General features: G+C 45.8%; 1 protein-coding gene across 3 annotated transcripts in view; it reads right to left on the minus strand.

The window, feature by feature from the left end:
* The window catches only part of UBXN6 (UBX domain protein 6), a 404,520-nt gene that overhangs the window by 112,608 nt on the left and 271,231 nt on the right, over positions 1-20,681 (minus strand). For all 3 annotated transcript variants that reach the window (XM_073594809.1, XM_073594795.1, XM_073594802.1), the window contains 3 exons: positions 4,928-5,003; positions 4,749-4,833; positions 4,422-4,641 (listed from right to left, as the gene is read on the minus strand). In XM_073594809.1, the coding sequence (XP_073450910.1) occupies positions 4,422-4,641; positions 4,749-4,833; positions 4,928-5,003 (381 nt within the window). The remainder of the gene's footprint in view (positions 1-4,421; positions 4,642-4,748; positions 4,834-4,927; positions 5,004-20,681) is intronic.

Raw genomic sequence — 20,681 nt, forward strand, 5'->3', positions numbered from 1 at the left:
GCATGTTTCAAATCTAAAGTCCGTCGGATTTGAGGCTGAAAAAGTCTGCTGAAAGTCCGGAGAAGCCCACACACGATCGGATTACCAGCCAGCTTTAGTCCGTCGGCGTCCGTTGGACTTTTGTAGACGAAAAGTCCGACCGTGTGTACGCGGCATAAGGCTCAAAATCCTTAAAATGGCTTTAATTTCCATACACGCAAATGCATTGGGAGCACTGCACAGTCTATTCCAAATCAAAACATGAAGACAATTGTTTCAAATGTGTTATTACTTTACAGAAAGTGAAGAAAAATGAATATTAGGCTTTTCCAAAAAATAGCAGTGTCTGCTTTTTTCTTTATAAAAAATGCTTGAAGATTTAGCTTTCCTGTGAATCACTGAATATGTGTTGCAGGGAGTCGACCAACTTTCTGGCACCTGTAAACAGGTATTCCAGCCCAGGACGATTGTGCTACATTCCACAATTCCTCTGCATTTCTTGGCTTTACCTCAGAAACAGCATTTTTGATGTTACCCCACAAGTATTTTATTAAGGTCCATGGATTGGGCTGGCCACTCCATTACCTCAATTTTGTTGGCCTGGAATCAAGATGCTGTTCACTTACTGGTGTGTTTGGGGTCGTTGTCTTGTTGAAACACACATTTCAAGGACATTTCCTCTTCAGCATAAGGCAATACTCTTCAAGTTTTTTGATGTATTCAAACTGATCCATGATTCGTGGTATGTGATAAATAGGCCCAACACCAAAGTATGTAAAACATCCCCATATCATGATGCTTGCGCCACCATGCTTCACTGTCTTCACAATGTACTATGACTTGAATTCTGTCAGGGACCTGCTGTGGCAAGACAAAGGTGTGTGCATGTGCACACAGGTGCCAGTCAGTACAACAAGCTGAATGGTGGCGTGTGCGGTACACGTATGTGTGCACGCGTTGGATGTGTGTGTGTGTGTGTGCACATTAGACGCTGCTTGGCGCCAATGGGACTTTAAAAGGACAGCAGCTGCACAAATGTAGTGCTGTTTGATCTGCACTGAAAACCCGTACCTGCCTTCTGATCACCTGTATTGACCCGGCTCCGTTGACTTACCCGATATCTCCAACTCTGACCTCGGCTTGCCTTGACCCTGCTATAAGGACGGACTTCCTTGTTGATATCCTGTTGCCGACCTCTGCCTGTTCATCTGACTCTGTTTCAGCTTACAGCCCTATCTGCCTGACTACCTGTGTTTGACCCAGCTTGTCTCACCTGTTGTCTCACTCTGCTCCAGTCTGTACCTGCCAGCTTCCAGGTCGCTAACCTGCATCTGTTTTGCAAGAAATATGTAAACGCATGACCTGTCTGCAATAAGACGGCAAGAAGTCGGGCCTGGGGACTATTAAAACCTTTGCCTGTTCCTGATAGACCATGGAGGATGATCTCTATGGATTTTATAGTAGAACTTCCGTGTTCTGAAGGGAGTACCAGAATTTTTGTAGTTGTGGACCGACTGTCCAAAATGGCCCACTTTCTGCCGCTAAAAGGTACCCCGTCTGCCATGGAGACTGCCCAAGTATTTAAGGAAATTGTCAGATTACATGGAGTCCTTGCAAATATTGTGTCAGATAGAGGGGTACAATTCACTTCACGCTTCTGAAGGGCCTTGTGTGAAAACCTGAAAATTGAACTAGCTTTATCCTCAGCCTATAACCCCCAAACCAATGGGCAGACTGAGAGGACTAATCAGACCCTCGAGCAATATATCAGATGTTTCAAAACCTTTGTCTAGGACAATTGGGTGTCCTTACTTCCCCTGGCAGAATTTGCGTACAACGCCAGTTATTCTGCTACGGGGCAGTCCCCTTTCTTTGCTAACTATGGCTTTCACCTGTAATTTTTACCTGATTTTCTTCCAGAAACTTCAGTCCCAGAAGCCCAGGACATGGTGGACTTCCTCAGCCGCAATAACCGGATGTTGCAGGAAGCAGTGACCAAAGCCCAAGCGGACAGCAAGAGGGCTTTGGATAGGACAAAAAGAGGTGAATTAAATCTGCAGTTGGCCGACAAGGGTATGACTCCCTACGGCTAATCTTAGGCTGGCATGTCCTTCAAGAAAATTGGCACCCAAGTTCATAGGACCATTTCCAGTGAAGAAGAGAATTAATGAGGTATTGTATGAACTATCCTTCCCTGATTCATTAAGAGTTCATCCTGTCTTTCATGCATCATTGTTAAAGCCTGCAGTACCTGACCCCTTTCCTGACAGAGGATCCAGACCACCAGAACCTGTTCTGGTTGATGGAAGTGAGGAGGAGTACGAGGCAGAGGCCATCCTAGATTGTAGGAGACGGCAAAATCAAGTACAATTCCTAATTAGGTGGAAAGGGTATGGCCCGGAAGACAATGCCTGGGAGCCTGAATGTAACATTCACGCAAGGAGACTGATCTGTGCTTTTTTCCTTGCCCATCCGGAGGCTGCCCATTGGGAGGGGGCAATGTCAGGAACCTGCTGTGGCAAGACAGAGGTGCGTGCACAAGGGTGCCAGTACAACAAGCCGGACAGCAGTGTAGGGGCCCATGTGTGCGTGCGTGCACGTGTCGGATGCGTGCGCACACATTAGACGCTGCTTGACGCCAATGGGACTTGTTGATATCCTGTTGCCGACCTCTGCCTGTTCATCTGACTCTGCTTCAGCTTACAGCCCTATCTGCCTGACAACCTGTGTTTGACCCGGCTTGTCTCACCCTGCTCCAGCCTACTGATCTGCTCTACTGATTACCTGTGTCTGGCCCGGCTTGTCTCACTCTGCTCCAGTCTGTACCTGCCAGCTTCCAGGTCGCTGACCTGCATCTGCCTCAGCTGAGACAGGCATCCGGACCTATCTGGTGGCTCATCGTCCATCCATCCGTGCCTACACCACAACACTCACAGGCACTCCTACTTCACTGCGCTCTTGAGTCTACTGTTCCCACTCCAGTGGCTCAAGAGCCAGGGCTGTAAGAGAGGTCTCCTCCTGCAAGTCAGACTCTACTACACGGTACATAACAAATTCAGTGTTTGGATTTAGTTCGATAAACTGTCTGTGGCCCCTAGACCCAAAAACAACAATTTTCTGTTTTCTCCCATGTCTTTCTGGTTTTGGTTGCCATTTTAAAGCATTTGAAATAATTTTAGCTAAGCAGCCTATCAGTTTCTGCACTTCTCTTTATGTTTTCTCCTCTCGAATCAATTTTTTTCATCGCTGTTCATTTGAATAAGAATGGGCTCAGGCGTGTTCGCAACTCCACGTGCCCGCACCCGCCAGGAAGCCGACACTCCACAGCACTAATCACAGGCATTGAGACATTTCCTGATCCGCAGCTCATCAAGCTCATCCTTACTAATGAACAATGTCTTGAACAACCCATTTTACTTAGATTTTCTATACCCAGAATGTACAATTGCTTTCGTTCTTAACCACTTCCCACCCACCATATAGCAGAATGACGGCCGGAAAGTGGATGTATTGTCCTGACTGGACATCATATATGTCAAGCAGGATAAGCCGGGGGCGTGCAACGCGGCAATGTGGGGTATTAGTCTGACACACTGCATCTCCGAAACTGGTAAAGAGCCTCTGACGTAGGCTCTTTACCATGTGATCATCTGTATCCTATCACAGCTGATCACATGGTAACCAGGAATTGTCATTTATCGGCTTTTCCTCTACTCGCACTTACAGGTACGAGTAGAGGAGAAGTGATCGGCTTCTCACCTGACAGGGGGGTCTGCGCTGATAATCAGCGCATTAACTATCAGTGCAGACCCATAGAAGATGCCCACTAGAGACCACCAGGTAAGCCCACCAGAGATGCCAATCAGTGCCCATTAGGATGTCACTCTGTGCCCATCAGTGATGTCTGTCAGTGCCTCCTGATCAGTGCTGCCCATTAGTGCCCATTAGTGCCCAGCAGCGCCACCCACCAGTGCCACCTATGAGTGCCACCTATCAGCGCTGCCTATCAGTGCTGTGTGGAAAAAAAATGATAACAATTTCATTTGGGTACAGTGTTGCATGACTGTCATTCAAAGTGTGATGGTGATGAAAGCTGAAAATTGGACTGGGCAGGAAGGGAGTAAAACTGTCCTGTATTGAAGTGGTTAAATAAAGGGCCACCTGTTTTTTTCACAGACTGATGACCCCACTGATTGAACGCTACACTGCTATTTTGAACATGCCCCTTTCAATTAATTATTCAATTACACAGTATCAGCAGCATGCGTGTCACGACTGTTGGTTTTCTATTACTCTACTATACCTACTAGTAAATTTTTTGCCATGTGGAAATATAAATTATACTAAAAACAGTGATTGATCTGGTTGGTGATGTTGGACTGCTATTATTTTGAACACAATTATATGTAATGATCTTTACATTGCAGGCAGTATGCACTTACCTTAGTTGGTGCTCTTGTTTGATCTCCTCTACTGTTAGGTTGTAGAAATCATCCGTTAAAGAAAATTGGGTGGCTTGAAGTGATGGTGCAAAAATTCGAGGCTGCCTCTCAAGAGTGGCCCGAATAGGCTGCCCATTTAACAATGAATCTCGGTACCTTTGCAAGTTATTCAGACTTTTAACTGCTTCACTGCTCAGCACATAGAATTCATCTTGCACATCTAATAGGTTAGATGGTACATACAAGACAAAATAAGAGAACTTTAACTTTTTTAAATATCTTGCATAGTGAAAATTTGAATGCCTTTGAAGAGGCAAAATATCTGACCTTGTCCAGGCAAAGGTAACATCATCTTCTCAAATCCAACTGCGCCAAAAAATTCAAGTGATCCTTCTAAAATTTTAATTCTTTCCTACAAATCATAAACAAAAGAATACACAAATGAGCTAGAAAGTGAAATTCTGGACTTTTCCCATAAAGGACTTTACCCTATATCCCAGATTTACCTGAAAAACTTTGTTGGAGAATCTAATGGTGCGATACTTCTCCTCATTCGGACTAGCAATTATATTATCAAGATACCTCAGAAGTAAAATAGATAAAAAGGTTATTTAGAAAGAAATATGTGTAAAAGAAATATGCCACTAAATCTACATTATTTAACCAGTTGCCGACCACCCGCCGCAGTTATACTGTGTTCGCGCCTGCGGATTAGTTACAGAACCGATCAGTCTACAGGTCCAGGCCAGTGATTTGTGGGCTGGACCTGCTGATCGGTTCTGGCGAATGGCAGACTGTCCTCTGCCTGTGTAATGTAAACAGGCAGAGGAAGTAATGTCATCTCCCCTCGTGGAGCCCTTTTCGGTTCCAGCGTCAGAGAAGACATCTACTGTGAGTACACCAACACTACACTGACACCAGTACACATTTAACCCTTGCCCCCCCCCCCCCCCCCTAGTAAACCCAGTAAAAATATTTTTTATGATCACCATATTAGTGTCAAAGGTGATGCTAGTTAAGAGTCACCATCAGTCTTTTATAGTGTCAGGGTGCCCACCATATATTACCTAATAAAGGTTTAACCCCTTGATTGCCCCCCAGTTAACCCTTTCACTCCCTGTCAGTGTCACAAGTATAGTTTACAGGTCTCTTTTCTGATCACTGTATTAGTCACATCAGTTAGGTTTTAGCAGCAGTTAGTGATAGCGTAAATCTCAGGCAGCAGGTACACTAACATGCACACACACACTATATAACTCCATTACTAGTATAGGGTCTGAATGGATAAATATCTTTGATCTGATCAGAACTATATTAGCGTCCCCAGTAGTATAGCATTCCCAAAAACGCTGCGTTAGCAGGATCAGCCCAGACACCTGCCAGCACCTTCGTTTAGCCCCTCCGTCCAGCCCAGCCCACCCAAAGTGCGGATCAATATATCGCTGTCACTTTACAAAACACAACACACAAACTGCAGCTTAGCAGAGTCACGCCTAATCCCTGCTAACGCTAACAGTTATTTTTTTGGTAGCGATTTACGCAGTCTCTGACAACCAGGTGCTTTTTTTACCTGCAAGTCGCACTAGTTGTACCTATAAATTTAGTGGCCAAAATGTCAAATGAAAGGGTACACTAGTGAAGAGGCCTACAGAATACTGAGCATGACAAATGAGAGGGAGGAAGCCTCACTGTCAGAATCACAATCTGATTCAAACTCACTATACGAACCTGTAGAGATCAGCGGCACCCTGACAGATAGCTCTAACGACGGAGTAGCGGTCCTTGCTAAGGTCAGGCGTACCCAACCCTGTTCTTCTGTTGCTGAGGATGGTTCTCGTATGCAGCAGAGAGCCAGTACTAGTGCTGCTCAACCTCCTGGTAAACTAGCAAGCACCAGCGGCCAGTACACCCTGGTCGTTGACAAACCAGCACTGCAGTATCACTTGGTGATGTGGCGAGTTCTATAAGTGCAGTTCAAACTGGTGCGGTGGCTAGCACAAGTAGTGTTCCGCAGCCACCAAGAGTTCAAACACATGCCCATAATGCCCTTCCTGATGCGCTTGCAAATCCTAATTGTCAGCCCAACACTTCTGCAGCACCCGTACTTCCCCCATTCACTGGCCAACCTGGAACTCAGGTGGAAACAGCAAATTTTACTTCCTTGATTTTTATGAGCTGTTTTTCATGGAAGATCTGTACAGATCTGTTGTGGACCAAAGCAATTTATATGCTGGTCAATTTAACGCTGCAAACCAAAATTTGCTAGAGAATTTGCCTGGAAACCTATTACAGTTCCCAAATTTAAAACCTTTCTGAGCCTATCCCTCCTCATGGGCATTACTAAAAAGAGTGAATTGCGGTCATATCGGTCCACTGACCCAATTCACCATATGCATGTGTTCTCTGCTTGCATAGCCAGGGCTAGATACGAGCAAATATTGCGGTTAATGAATTTCAATGACAATGGACTCGGTCATCCTCAGGGTGACCCTGAATATGATCGGCTCCACAAAGCCTTGTTTATTCCCGATCAAGATGTCTGTTAAGGAGTCCCGGATTACATTTTCTGGCCGCCTTGTGTTCAGTTTCTCCGCAGCAAGCGTGCCAGATATGGGGTCAGGATGTATAATCTATGTGATAGGGCCACAGGCTATACAGTTGTGCTAATAAGTTTACATATCCTGGCAGAATGTATGATTTCTTGGTCATTTTTCAGATAATATGAATGATAACACTTTTTTCACTCATGGTTAGTGTTTGTCTGAAGCCATTTATTATCAATCAACTGTGTTTACTCTTTTTAAATCATAATCACAACAGAAACTACCCAAATGATCCTGATCAAAAGTTTTCACACCCCAGTTCTTAATACTGTGTATTGCCCCCTTTAACATGAATGACAGCTTGAAGTATTTTGTGATATTTGTGGATGAGGCTCTTTATCCTCTCATATGGTAAAGCTACCCATTCCTCTTGGCAAAAAGCTGCCAGTTCCTGTGAATTCTTGGGCTGTCTTGCATGAACTGCACGTTTGAGATCTCCCCAGAGTGGCTCAATGATATTGAGGTCAGAAGACTGAGATGGCCACTCCAGAACCTTCATTTTATTCTGCTGTAGCCAATGACAGGTAAATTTGGCGTTGCGTTTTGGATCATTGTCATATTGGAATGTCCAAGTACGTCCCATGCACAACTTCCTTCCTGATGAATGCAAAGGTTCCTCCAGTATTTTTTGATAACATACTGCATTCATCTTGCCATCAATTTTGACCAAATTTCCTGTGCCTTTGTAGCTCACACATACCCAAAACAGGAATGGTGTTCCTTTAATCATAGGCCTTTTGACTCCTCTCCAAATGAAGTGGAGCCAATTTTGGTCTCATCACTACAAATGAATTTGTGCCAGAAAGTTTAAAGGTTGTCTCTGTGCTATTTGGCGCATTGTAAGCGGGATATTTTGTGGCATATGCGTAGTAATGGCTTTCTTCTGACAACTTGACCATGCAGCCCATCTTTCTTTAAGTGCCTCTTTATTGTGCATCTTGAAACAGCCACACCACATGTTTTCAGAGAGTCCTGTATTTCACCTGAAGTTATTTGTGGTCTTTTCTTTGCATCCCAAACAATTTTCCTGGCAGTTGTGGCTGACATTTTAGTTGGTCTACCTGACCGTGTGTCAGGGCTGGCTCAGCCCTTCCTTCTCTGAGCTGGCCGCTCAGCTGTCGGCTAATTGCCAGCTCACATCTCTCTCCACATTTAACCAGCTGTTGTGGATCTGCTCGTCAGTCCCGCCTACTTAAAGATCTCCATCTCACTTCATTCCTGCCTTCGCCTTGGTCACATCACAAGAAACCATCTCCTGCATTCCTGTTTAAAGACTGGCTTTGCTGACATCCCTTCTGGCTCCTTATCCTGCTTGCTGTTCCTCTACTTGGATCCCTGACTTCTGGCCTGGCTGATTACCCAATCTGGTTACTGAACTCTGGCTTGGCTGACTACCCGATCCAGTTACTGGACTCTGGCTTGGCTGACTACCCGATCCAGTTACTGGACTCTGGCTATACCTTTTTATTTTTATTAATAAACCAGTGTGATTTTACTGTACTTTTGTCTCGGTCTGGTTCATGATTTCTGACAGTAGGCGAAAGCCATGAATTCAGAAGATACAGTCAATCCACTTGTTGGTAATATTTTTTCCAGATTGGATGAGCAAGATCATCGCATGGATCAGTTTGCCATGGCGTTACAAACTCTCCTGAGTCACACGGCTCACCTGGAATCCCCCGCTGTGGCTGTTCTGGTACAACCTGAGTTGCAGGCCATCCATGCTGCTGCGCCAGTCTCTGTGCAGGCACCCGCCTTGAGTATTACCTCTATAAGAGGGATGTCTGGTTCCGCCCCGCTTCCCCAGCGATTTGGGGGCGATCCAGTTCAATGCAGAGGGTTTCTCAACCAAGTTGAGATATACTTTGAGATAACAAGGCATTTCCCACAGACAGAAGCAAAGTAGGGTTTGTGATATCTTTGCTTTCTGAGAGAGCCTTGGCTAACCCTCCAGGGGAGATGCAAAAACCTGTTGTCTTGAGTTACCCAGAGTTTGTGGCCTTCTTTAAAAGGGTATTTGATGTTCCCGCATGCTCCGCTTCTGCTGCCAAGTGCCTCATGTCCATCAAACAGAGTACAAGAACTGTTGCCGACTACGCCATTGAGTTCTGTAGTCTGGCAGCAGAGGTTGCTTGGAACAATGAGGCCCTTGTGGCTACTTTTTCTCATGGTCTCTCAGATTCCATCAAGGATGAGATAGCAGCTCGAGATATACCCACTGAGCTGGGGAGCTTGATCTTGTTTGCCATCCTCATTGACTCCAGACTCAGAGCAAGACTTTCTTTTAAGAAGCGCTTGCGGAAGCCTCCTGTACGTTTGCCTCCGAGCTTTGCAGTCCCACTGCCTCCCTCACCTCCAATGCCTGCTGGTACCGAGTTGGTCAGTGAAGATGAACCCATGCACTTGGGCTTCACGTGTCTCTGCGGATGAGAGCGCCTTTAGGAGGAGGGAGAGATTGTGCCTTTATTGTGGCCAGACAGGTCACTTTTTGAAGTCTTTTCCTACCCGTCCTGGGAACACCCGAACCTTGAGTTCCTGTCATGGACAGACCTTAGGTGGTGTGTCGTCCCCAGTTATCCAGAAGGATAAGCCCCTGGTTTCGGTCATCCTTTCTTGGGCTAAGTCGTCTATCGAGATACAGGCTCTAATAGACTCTGGGGCTGCAGGCCTGTTCATTGATGCTGCCTTTGTATCAAAGCACTCGCTTCCACTGCAGCAGCGTGACACTCCACTTGCCATTGAGGCTCTTGATGGGAGACCTCTACAGCCTGCCCATGTGACTCATGAAACAGTTCCGTTGTCCATGGCCGTATGGGCTCTTCACCATGAGATATTCCAATTCAATCATACCCGATAGCTGTCAAGCGCAGAGCAAGCCAGTACGTGATGAGAGGAGCCCAGTAACTTCAGAGAGGGCTAAAGGAATCCTTGCACAAGGGTCAGTCTTCACCCGTAGTGGTGGATGTTCAAAACCACCTTAACTTAACCTATAGAATGTGTTATTGCTGTGTCTCTCTTGAATTTCATAATGTTCATTTCCTAACACTAAAAGGGGGAAATGTTATGGATGATATGTTTCTTTAAATGCAACTCTATGGTGCATCTCTGTTGTACTTCTTGTGTGGTGTTTCCTGTTCCTGCTGGGTCTTTCAGTAAACATGGCTTCTGCTGTCTCTTTACATATATCACATCAAACAGTTCCCACCTCCAAACTTCACTGTTGGAATGGTGTTTTTGGGGTGATGTGAAGTGCCATTTGACTTCCAAACATGCATAGCTATGATTAAGTGCCATTAACGGTGTGAAACACGTCAGTTATCATCTGGACCTGTGTCTCTGATTGATATATGGATTAAGCTTAATCTAATAAAGGCATTATTTTGAAGTGCCATCCTTTTTTCATTTTCTGCCATTTGAGAAAGTGAGTTCCGTCCCCCCAGAAAACCCATTAACCTGCTCCCCCCCCCCCCTCCGCTGGCCTCTCCTTCCTTCTGACCATCCCCTGTTCTCAGTGAGTAGACAGTGCAAGTGACAGCTGGCTCGGGGGATGCAGCTGTCCTGGAAGGAGGGGATCCATTCGCCACACTGCTCTGTCCACTCCACCATGCCTGCAACCTGCCTGGACCTTCACACAAAGCCATTCTCCCACCTCTTTCTCCCTGCTTGTGTGCTCTGTCTGTGAAAGGGATGTAGGCAGGAAGATTAAAAAGAAGCAGCCGACAACCACACTGAAACAAAAGCTGCTGACTGAGCCAGTGAGCCCCCGAAGACCATTGCAAGTGAATGAGCACTGTCACTGACCAGACCCTGCCTCCTCTCTCTACCCCTGCCTCCTCTGACTCCCTCCCTCCCCCTGCCTCCCTTCTCTCTCTTGCCTATAGTAGCCAGTGATATATTATCTTTATTTTATTCATCACAGTCAGATAAATGAAATATGATTGCTGGTAATGGTTATTTTTATGTCTTCCTTATTCAGTATACTGAATAAGCAAAAAATTAAATGACCAATACTAGCAAATCCAAAACACAGAAAAGTAAGGGGGTTTTTTGGGACTTTAAATGAGACATGCAGCTGGGAAGGTGACACAACATGGTAATAATATGAATGTCTGATAGTTGCACCATAAATGCGACCGCATTGTGTTGCATAGTAATAATTACATAAACGGTAAGTTATAATAAATCCAGGAAACTTTATTCCATAGTAAGGTGTATATTATTGAAACATCATAAAGCAACATAATGGCATAGCAGCCTATTATGGTCGATATGGTACCATAGTAAAAATTCATCAGACTAATATTTGCATATGACTGCATCGTAATATTTATAATGTCTGGTGAATGGACCACATTAAAGACCACATAGCTTGCATGTATACAGAATAAGAGAGTATGACATATGAAAAAATGTTCCCTAAGTATGAACCAACATAATGAAGATGACCCATCAACATAGCAGCACAATGTGGAGCGCAACGGTGAGGTAGCAATAATTCAATTTTGAAGTTGTGTGTCTTCACAGTAAAATAGTAACATAGCAGTTGGTGGAATCCAAACGGCGTAATCTGATAGAAGTATAGGGGGGGCTGTTAATGTGAATAGCATCTAAGAGCTCTACGCGTTTCATGGATCTTTCCAATCTTCAGGAGCAGATGCAATGTAAAATGTCTATAAAAGATATTAAAAATATTAAGGACGTTCTCAGGGGCTGATCACAGGGCAGGTAAAAAAAAAAAAAAAAAAATACTAGCAAATCGGCAAAAAATATTTCGTTGATCTGCCTATGATAAATAAAATAAGGATAAAATATCATTGGCTACTATAGGTACTGTACACATCATTACTGCCTTGTTGAGTAAATATTTTAATGCTATATTAAATATCATTAAAAATATTTACTTAACAAGGCAGTAATGCTGTGCACAATGTAACTGTCATTTCATGAGATAATTTATGAGGGCGTGTTTAGGGTGGGGCAGGGTAGGGGTTGGGTGGGGTAACTGGTGGCGACTAACGCTTAAGGCCTGTCTAGTAGCTCAGGCCTTTAAATTGTGTGCCCTGCATTACATTGAAACAATTGTACCTGCTAATTCCAGGTCTTTCTGAAGCTCTCCACAGGTGGTCCTTGGCTCCTGGACAACTCTTTTGATAATAATTTTCACTCTTGTCAGACATCTTGCAAAGAGCACCTAGTTGTGGCCAGTTTATGGTGAAATGATGTTCTTTCCACTTCCGGATTATGGCCCCAACAGTGCTCACTGGAATGTTCAGAAGTTTAAAAATCCTTCAGTAACCAATTCCATCAGCATGTTTTGTTTTGCAAAAGAGAGCTTGAGAGCTCTTTGCTTTTACCAATCATAAGATTTCTCATGTGACACCTTGGTAATGAGACACCTTTTTATAGGCCATCAGTTGAGACTGAACCAGCCAATTTTAATTTGCACTGACAAGGGGCAGGATTGCTTTCTAATTACTGATAGATTTCAGCTGGTGTCTTGGCTTTCCATGCCTTTTTGCACCTCCATTTCTTCATGTGTTCAATACTTTTTCATTGCATTTTATTAAAGATAACTTAATTTCTGAACTTATTTGTTTTGGTTTCTTTGCATTTATGGATTGAATGGGTTGCTACTGACATGTGGTGAAAATTTCATGTCAATAACACCTTTAGAAATATAATTTAAAATATAATTTACCTAGAAAAATGGTGACACGTTCAATACTTATTTCACCCGCTATATATAAAAGAAATGGATGAGCTGGGGTGGCAGAACTTGACTGGCCTGCACAGAGTCCTGACCGCAACCAGATAGAACACCTTTGAGATGAATTAGAGCGCAGAGCCAGGCCTTCTCGTCCAACATCAGTCAATAGACTGATGCACTAGCATTACCCAACAGATTTATTAAAATATATGAATAAAATCATAAAGATGTCTACTCACAAACATAAGTTAAAAACACGCTTGCCAGGCCACATGTGTGGCTATCTCTCATCGGTTGTTGAATCACCGAACCTGGGAGTGGGGGGGACCTGGATGAGACCCCTCAGGCTGATGCGTTTTTAAGGACTGGCCTTCTTCTTCAGAACCCAGAGTAGGCTCTAAAGAAGGCCAGTCCTTCAAAAGGCATCCAAATCATTTAAAGAAAATTAATTCTTCCCACAACAGAAAAAGTGGTAACTTGCACCACACTTTATATTGCTTTTGAACTGTAGACAGTAAAGAGGAAGAATGTTGTCTGAATATAAGCTCTAGGAGAATTAGACCTATTAACCCCCAAATATTTAACCGATTTTCTCAAAAACTCCTCTATATGGATACCAGTGAGGATCTTTGCAAGGATTAATACTAGATTTAGGGACCTGATCTGGAGGAGGAAGTTACTAAGGACAGAATTAGGATTTTTATAATATCATAATGATGCAGGAGGTTTAGCTGATCCTAATCCATTGATTTATTTCTTAGCTGCCCAGTTACAAGATCTAGCAGGGTAGAGATGCCAGTTTAAAGGGCTTTGCAGGTATCAAAGCAAATTCATCTGTTCATCTATGTCTCCATGCTTGAGATGTATGACATTTGCCAAGGCATGGAAACCAGAAGTAACTGAAGAATTGTAAAAAAAAAAAAAAAAAAAAAAAAAAAAAAACGTAAAACAAATACTGTATAATACACTGTACTTTCCTTTTTTTGAGTTTTACAAACGTTTATTCCAAAAAGCAATTGTACAGAAATGGAAAACAACCATGTTAAAAGTTGGTACACAATATATAACAAATGTACACACATGGAACAAGACCATGTGAGTAGTTGGTAGAAAGAAAAAACAATTTACAGGTAATCTCCAACATGAACTAAACAGACTCCATGCAAAGGAATGAGCAGGGGGTGAAAGTACACACTATTAAAGGGCTCTGTTCATGCCCCCCCCCATTTCGCCCTACGCACCCCATATTGGATCCTGCAAACTGGGGGAACGGCCAAAAACCATAGAGAGAGGGCAGACCGCACTCCCTACTGAGACATGAAACCCCCATGGGAGTCAAATCAAAAAGGAAAGCCTGTTGGTAACAATAGTGATATGAGATGAGCAAAAGGAGGTTATCAAGGGGGACCTGAGAGAGTCCCCCCTGTTCTCAAATGGGTCAGTATATTCAACAAGAAAACCGTTCTGGGGTATTTGCTTACTCCAGAACATGTAGTAGGTCAATTCAGCCTGGGGCTGAGCAGGAGGAAGAAAGGAGAAGAAAATTACAGGAAGAGGGAGAGTAGAGGGGAGAGAGTGAGTCTGAAGGGGGGGGGAGTGGGATAGGAAGAATGAGGAGGGGGGGAACCTTCGTGGAGAGGAGAGGAAACCGGGCAGTTTTGAGACTTGTGTGGACTAATAGGGGCCTCTGTGCCTTAGGGGAGTAGGGAGATTGCTATGTATTTAGCCCAGGGTTTCCATGTGAGTTTAAATCTCTCTGATCTATCCAAAATGGCGTTAGAATTTTTTTCTTGCAACATTACCCAGGAGATCTTCTGTTTGGTCTGGTAAAAGGAGACAGAGGGGGATTTCCATGAATGGGCAATTGTTATTTTGGCCCCCAGGAGGATAAAGTGGATTATTATTATTATTATACAGGATTTATATAGCGCCAACAGTTTACGCAGCGCTTTACAACATTAGGGCAGACAATACAAGTACAATACAACTCAATACAGGAGGAATCAGAGGGCCCTGCTCGTTAGAGCTTACAATCTAGGAGGGAGGGTCAAGTTATACAAAAGGGTAATAGCTGTGGGGGATGAGCTAATGGAGAAAATAGTGCAGTTATTAGATGGAGGCAGGATAGGCTTCTCTGAAGAGGAAAGTTTTCAGGGATCGCTTAAAAGTGGATAAATTTGGAGACAATCCGACAGATTGGGGTAGGGAATTCCAGAGGATGGGCGAGGCTCGGGAGAAGTCCTGGAGGCGGATATGGGAGGAGGTGATGAGGGAGCTAGAGAGCAGGAGGTCTTGGGAGGAACGGAGATGGCGATTAGGTTGGTATTTTGAGACTAGGTTAGTGATGTAGCTGGGGGCAGAGTTGTGGATGGCTTTGTAACTTATTGTTAGTATTTTGAATTTAATTTGTTGGGCGAGTGGCAGCCAATGGAGGGATTGGCAGAGAGGGGTAGCAGACACTGAGCGGTTTGTAAGGTGGATAAGTCTGGCAGCAGCATTCATGATGGACTGCAGGGGGGATAGTCTGTTTAAAGGTAAGCCAATGAGGAGGGATTAGGGATTGGGTCAATTTGGGTACATCAGGGATTCGGCTATTAAGGAGTGCTATGTCCTATTTCACCGCGTATCCAGTGGACTTGCGGATGAGATTAAAGATCCTGTTCCAGTACCCCCTGATTTTAGGGCATTCCCAAAGGGTGTGTAGGAGAGAACCTGCGTGGCCACACCCCCTAAAGCAGTGTGGAGAGGACTGAGGGTAAAATTTGGTGAGGCGGGTGGGGACCAGGTACCATTGGGAAAATACTTTGAAGCCCGCTTCCACAAGGGAGTTATTAAGTATTCCCCTGTAAGAGTGAGCGAAATTCGTGTGCATCCAGGTCCCATTCAATCTGAAGGTCTCGCTCCCAATTCAACATGTAGGTCGCTTTCTCCAAGGGATCAGCTAGTGCTGAATAGATTAGGGAGATTCCTCCTCTCACGCTCGTGGCCGAGGAGCACCAAAGCTCATATTGAGTTACAGAAAGTAGGGTGTCAGAGCTTTTCCACACCTGGCGGAGGAAATGTAACAGCTGGTTATAGCGGAATGTTTCCGAAGGTGGCATGTCCAATTTGGATATGCTATAGATAAGTGTGATGGGGCCATTGCCATTGAAATATTGCCCTATTCTATAAAGGCCTTTGTCAAGCCACCACCTGAAAGCCTTGATATTTAGTCCGGGGGGTAACTGGGGTTTGTGAAAGATGTGTGCTAAGGGGCGCCATACCGAGGTCAGGGAGTGTCGTTTGATGTAAGGAGTCACATAGGGTCATTGAGTGTGATAATGTGGGGGATAAAGTTGGGGGCCGATCTTTTTGTGGGCTCCAGATTAGAAAGTCTAGAGTGTGGTTGGGGGTTGCCTGTCTTTCTATGTCCACCCAGTCTGGTTTCGGGCCTTTGGAGTAAGTGACTGAAAATTGGCAAAGTTGGGCGGCCTGATAATACCACCATAAGTTGGATAGTCCTAAACCTCCTTTTTTTCCTGGATCTATACAGAACATTCTTAGAGAGACGATGTCCCTTACCACCCAAGATGAAGCGTATAATTGCTGACTGTAGTTTGTCTAGGAGACACTTTGTTATGGGTATGGGGAGGGAGCAGAAAAGATACAAAATCCTGGGAAGCAGGGTCATCTTGACCGCATTTACTCTCCCCAGCCAGGACATTTTATAGAGGGGCCACTGCGAGAGGTCTTCTGACAGTCTCTTGAGCATTGGGGGGTAATTGTGGTGGTGTAATAGTAAAATTTTAGAAGTGAGGTGTACACCCAGGTAGGGAAGAGAGGACGAGCTCCAGGAAAAGGGGAAGTGATTTTTAAATCTATCCACTAGGTCTTGGGGAGAGGATATGTTGAGGGCTGTTGATTTGGACATGTTGACTTGCAAGCCTGAAACTAATCTGAATGTTTTAAGGAGTTGGAGAATGTTGGGAGTGGTGATGAGAGGGGAAGTGATAAACAGGAGAACATTATCGGCGAATAGGGCACATTTTCAGGAAGGGAAATTGGTGCGAGAGGTGACCTTGTAGTTGAATTTAGGCTTTAGGGGCAGAGTAAAGGGTTTCCAGGGTTCTAATGAATTCCGGGCCGAAGCCCCATTTTTGTAGGATGGTAAAAGGGTATGGCCAGGTGACCGTGTCAAAGGCCTTTTGGAGGTCTATGGAAAGGATATATCCTGCTTGGGGAGGACCCCCATCCCAAGAGGATTGCATGAGAGAAATTAAATATACCGCTCTCCTAATCTGGTTCGGCCCCTGTCTCCCGGGGATAAGTCCCACCTGATCCTTATGGATATAAGAGTCTATCAAGGAAGCCAGTCTGTTTGCTAAAATTTTTGTCATTATCTTTAAGTTGTTATTGATTAACGAGATTGGCCTATAGTTTCCTACTTCACTGGGATCTTTACCTTGTTTGGGAATAACAGTTATATAAGCTAGGTTGGCTGCCGGCTCCAGGGGAAAGCCCTTGCGCAGGGAGTTATAGAGTCGGACCAGACGAGGAGAGAGGACCTCAGAAAATGTTTTGTAGTAATGGGCAGAAAAGCCGTCGGGGCCTGGGGCTGAACCTTTCTTGAGATTCTTAATAACCTCTCAGACCTCCTGTTCCTGAAAGGGTGACTCCAAAATAGAGCGGTGAGAGTCCGAGAGTTTGGGGATGGTAATTTCCTCCAGGAATGAGTTAATAGAGTTGGAGTTATTCGGGTCAGGTGCGGAATAAAGTTTGGAATAGAAGGAGTGAAAGGTTTCCAGAATTTTGGGGGGATTCTGGGTTAATGTGCCTGACAGGGATTTGATTTTGGGGAGGGAGAAAGTTTATATTTTGGGGGATAGCTTAGCTGCTAAGTGTGGGCCAATTTTGTCGGCCCTCAGATAGAACCTGCCACTCAACCAGCTGAGGTGTTTGTCCGCGTTGGAGGTCAGGGCTAAATTCAGGGCTACTCTAGTGGATTCTAATTTGGCTAAAGTATCGGATGTAGGGTTACACTTGTGGGATTTGAAGTCTTTTCAAGTTTCTCCACATCCGCTTTCCTTTCCCCTTTTAGTTTGGACGCGAGCTGGATCATTTTCCCCCTTATTACAGCTTTGTGTGCCCCCCAAAGGGAGCTTGGGGTCATGTCCACATTATCATTAATGAGGAAAAATTCCCGAATATCTTTTTTCTAGCATGGTACAATGAACTGGGTTGGACAAGAGGGATTCACTTAGGCACCACTGGGGGGGGGGGGCAGATGGGAAAGGGAGCTAGTGATTCTGATGCCCTGTACAAACAACCGGACTTTCCGGCAGACTAGGTCTGACTGTCTTCCCGACAGACTTTCGGCGGACTCCCGATTGACTTTCCGAACGGACTTGTCTACACATGACCGGACTTTCCGGCAGACTAGGTCTGCCGGTCTTCCCGACAGACTTTCGACGGAGTTACGGCGGACTTCCGAATGAACGGACTTGTCCACACACGGACTAAAGTCCGTTCATTTTGAACGTGACTCGGGTACGACGGGACTAAAAAAGGAAGTCAATCTCGCCGCTTTTATCGGCGAGATTGACACCTTGCAAGCCCTGTCGCAGAGCATGCCAGGCCCTTAGGTCTGGTATGGATTTTAAGGGGAACCCCCTACGCCGAAAAAACGGCATGGGGGTCCCCCAAAATCCATACCAGACCCTTATCCGAGCACGCAGCCCGGCCGGTCAGAAAAGGGGGTGGGGATGAGCGAGCGCCCCCCCTTCCTGCAGGCCCCCCCCCACCCCAAAGCACCTTGTCCCCATGTTGATGAGGACAAGGACCTCTTCCTGACCACCCTGGCTGTTGGTTGTTGGGGTCTGCGGGCAGGGGGGCTTATCGGAATCCGGGAGCCCCCTTTCCCCCCACCCTATGTGAATGAGTATGGGGAACATCGTACCCCTACCCATTCACCTGGGGAAAAAAGTGTCAAAAAAATACACTACACAGGTCTTAAAAGTAATTTATTAGGCAGCTCCGGGGGTCTTCTTCTGACTTCGGGGGTCTTCTTCCGACTTCTCCGCTCTCTCCGGCCTCTTCTCCCAGTGTCCGGTTCTTCTCCCGGTGTCCGGTTCTTCTGCCGGGCTCCTACGCTATCTTCTGCTCTCTTGCCGCTCTTTTGTCATCACCCAGTGACCAAGCCCCATGCCTATATAAGTCATTGCGCACCGCTCACACAGCGTTACAGCGGGAGAGAGCGTCGTGTCAACATTGGAAGAAGAGAAGAGGGAACAAGACAACGGAGAAGACTGGGCCACCGCTAGCAAAAGATAGCGGAGGAGCCCGGCAGAAGAGGCCGGACACCGGGAGAAGAGGCCGGAGAGAGCGGAGAAGTCGGAAGAAGACCCCCGGAGCTGCCTAATAAATTACTTTTAAAACCTGTGTAGTGTGTTTTTTTATTGACAGTTTTTTCCCCAGGTGAATGGGTAGGGGTACGATGTACCCCATACTCGTTTACATAGGGTGGGGGGCCGAGATCTGGGGGCCCCCTTAGTAAAGGGGGCTCCCGGATTCGATAAGCCCCCGCCTGCAGACCCCGACAACCAACGGCCAGGGTTGCTGGGAAGAGGCCCTTGTCCTCATCAACATGGGGACAAGGTGCTTGGGGGGGGCCCTCCCCCAAAGCACCCACCCCCCATGTTGAGGGCATGTGACTGGTAGGGTTCAGGAGGGGGCGCTCGCTCGTCCCCACCTCCTTTCCTGACCGGCTGGGCTGCGTGCTCGGAAAGGTTCTGGTATGGATTTTTGGGGGGACCCCCACGCCATTTGTTGGCGTAGGGCGTTCCTTTTAAAATCCATACCAGACCTAAGGGACATTGTCGCCTTGAGATCGCTGCCATAGGAAAATTTATTTTTCCAATGGCAGCGAGCACGAGATGCACAGTACCCTGTCGCCGAGAACCAGCGCAATAGGATGGTGCTGGAAACATTCTCGCGGGCAGGTGCTGTAGCTGCCCTTGCGTCGTATTTGGTCCGTCGGACCAGCATACAGATGAACGGGCTTCCCGATAGGAACTGGGTCTGGTGGAGTTCTGGCGGGAAGATTTGAAACAAGTTTCAAATCTAACGTCTGCCGGATTTTCGACCGAAGCGGTCCGTCGGAAGTCCGATGAAGCCCACACACTGTCGGATTGTCCGCCGAATTCGGTCCGTCGGACCAGCCCGGTCGAAAAGTCTGCTCGTGTGTACGCTGCATGAGGGTCACCAGAGAGTGATCTGACCAGGGTACTTCATGGATAGATGCATGTGATGCAGTGTGAATTTCAGAGTTGGGGATAAAAATGTGGTCAATTCTGGCATACATCTTATGAGGTGCAGAGTAATGTGTATAAGCTGTGGGGTTCAATTACCTCTAGGAGTCAATTACCTCTAGGTCGTGAAGTAGACGGGCTATACAGAGACTTTGTTTAGGTGGTTTTTTGAGATGTGATCTGTCCTGGGTTGACCTGTCCAGCATATGATCAAATGTGATGTTGGAATCGCCACCTATAATTACTCTACCTTCCAGCAGAGGGGAGAGGGTTAACAGCATGGAGGCGAAGAAGTGTGCTTGGCCTTGGTTAGGGGCATAGTAGGAGATGATGGGGTACAGCACTCCCTCAATGTGCCCCTTGATCAGTATATATCTACCGTCTGTGTCCTTGACTGTGTGTGTACGAATGGAATTTGTTTAGCTATGGATGGCAACCCCCCTTCTTTTGGAGTCCGCATTTGCCAAACAGAAGGTGGGGAAGTTATGGTGGAGAAAGGAAGGGGTGTAGCTGGCGGGAAAATGGGTCTCCGGTAGTAGTACAATATCAAGGCTTCTGGCGTGGTAACTTTGAAAGGCCTTCCGCTGTTTGGAAGGCGAGTTAAGTCCCTGCGCGTTTTGTGAAGCAATCTTTAAAGATAAGTGGTGGGTGTTCAAATCAGCCA

This window comes from Aquarana catesbeiana, linkage group LG01 (genome assembly GCF_042186555.1).
Source record: "Aquarana catesbeiana isolate 2022-GZ linkage group LG01, ASM4218655v1, whole genome shotgun sequence".
Classification (NCBI taxonomy): domain Eukaryota; kingdom Metazoa; phylum Chordata; class Amphibia; order Anura; family Ranidae; genus Aquarana; species Aquarana catesbeiana.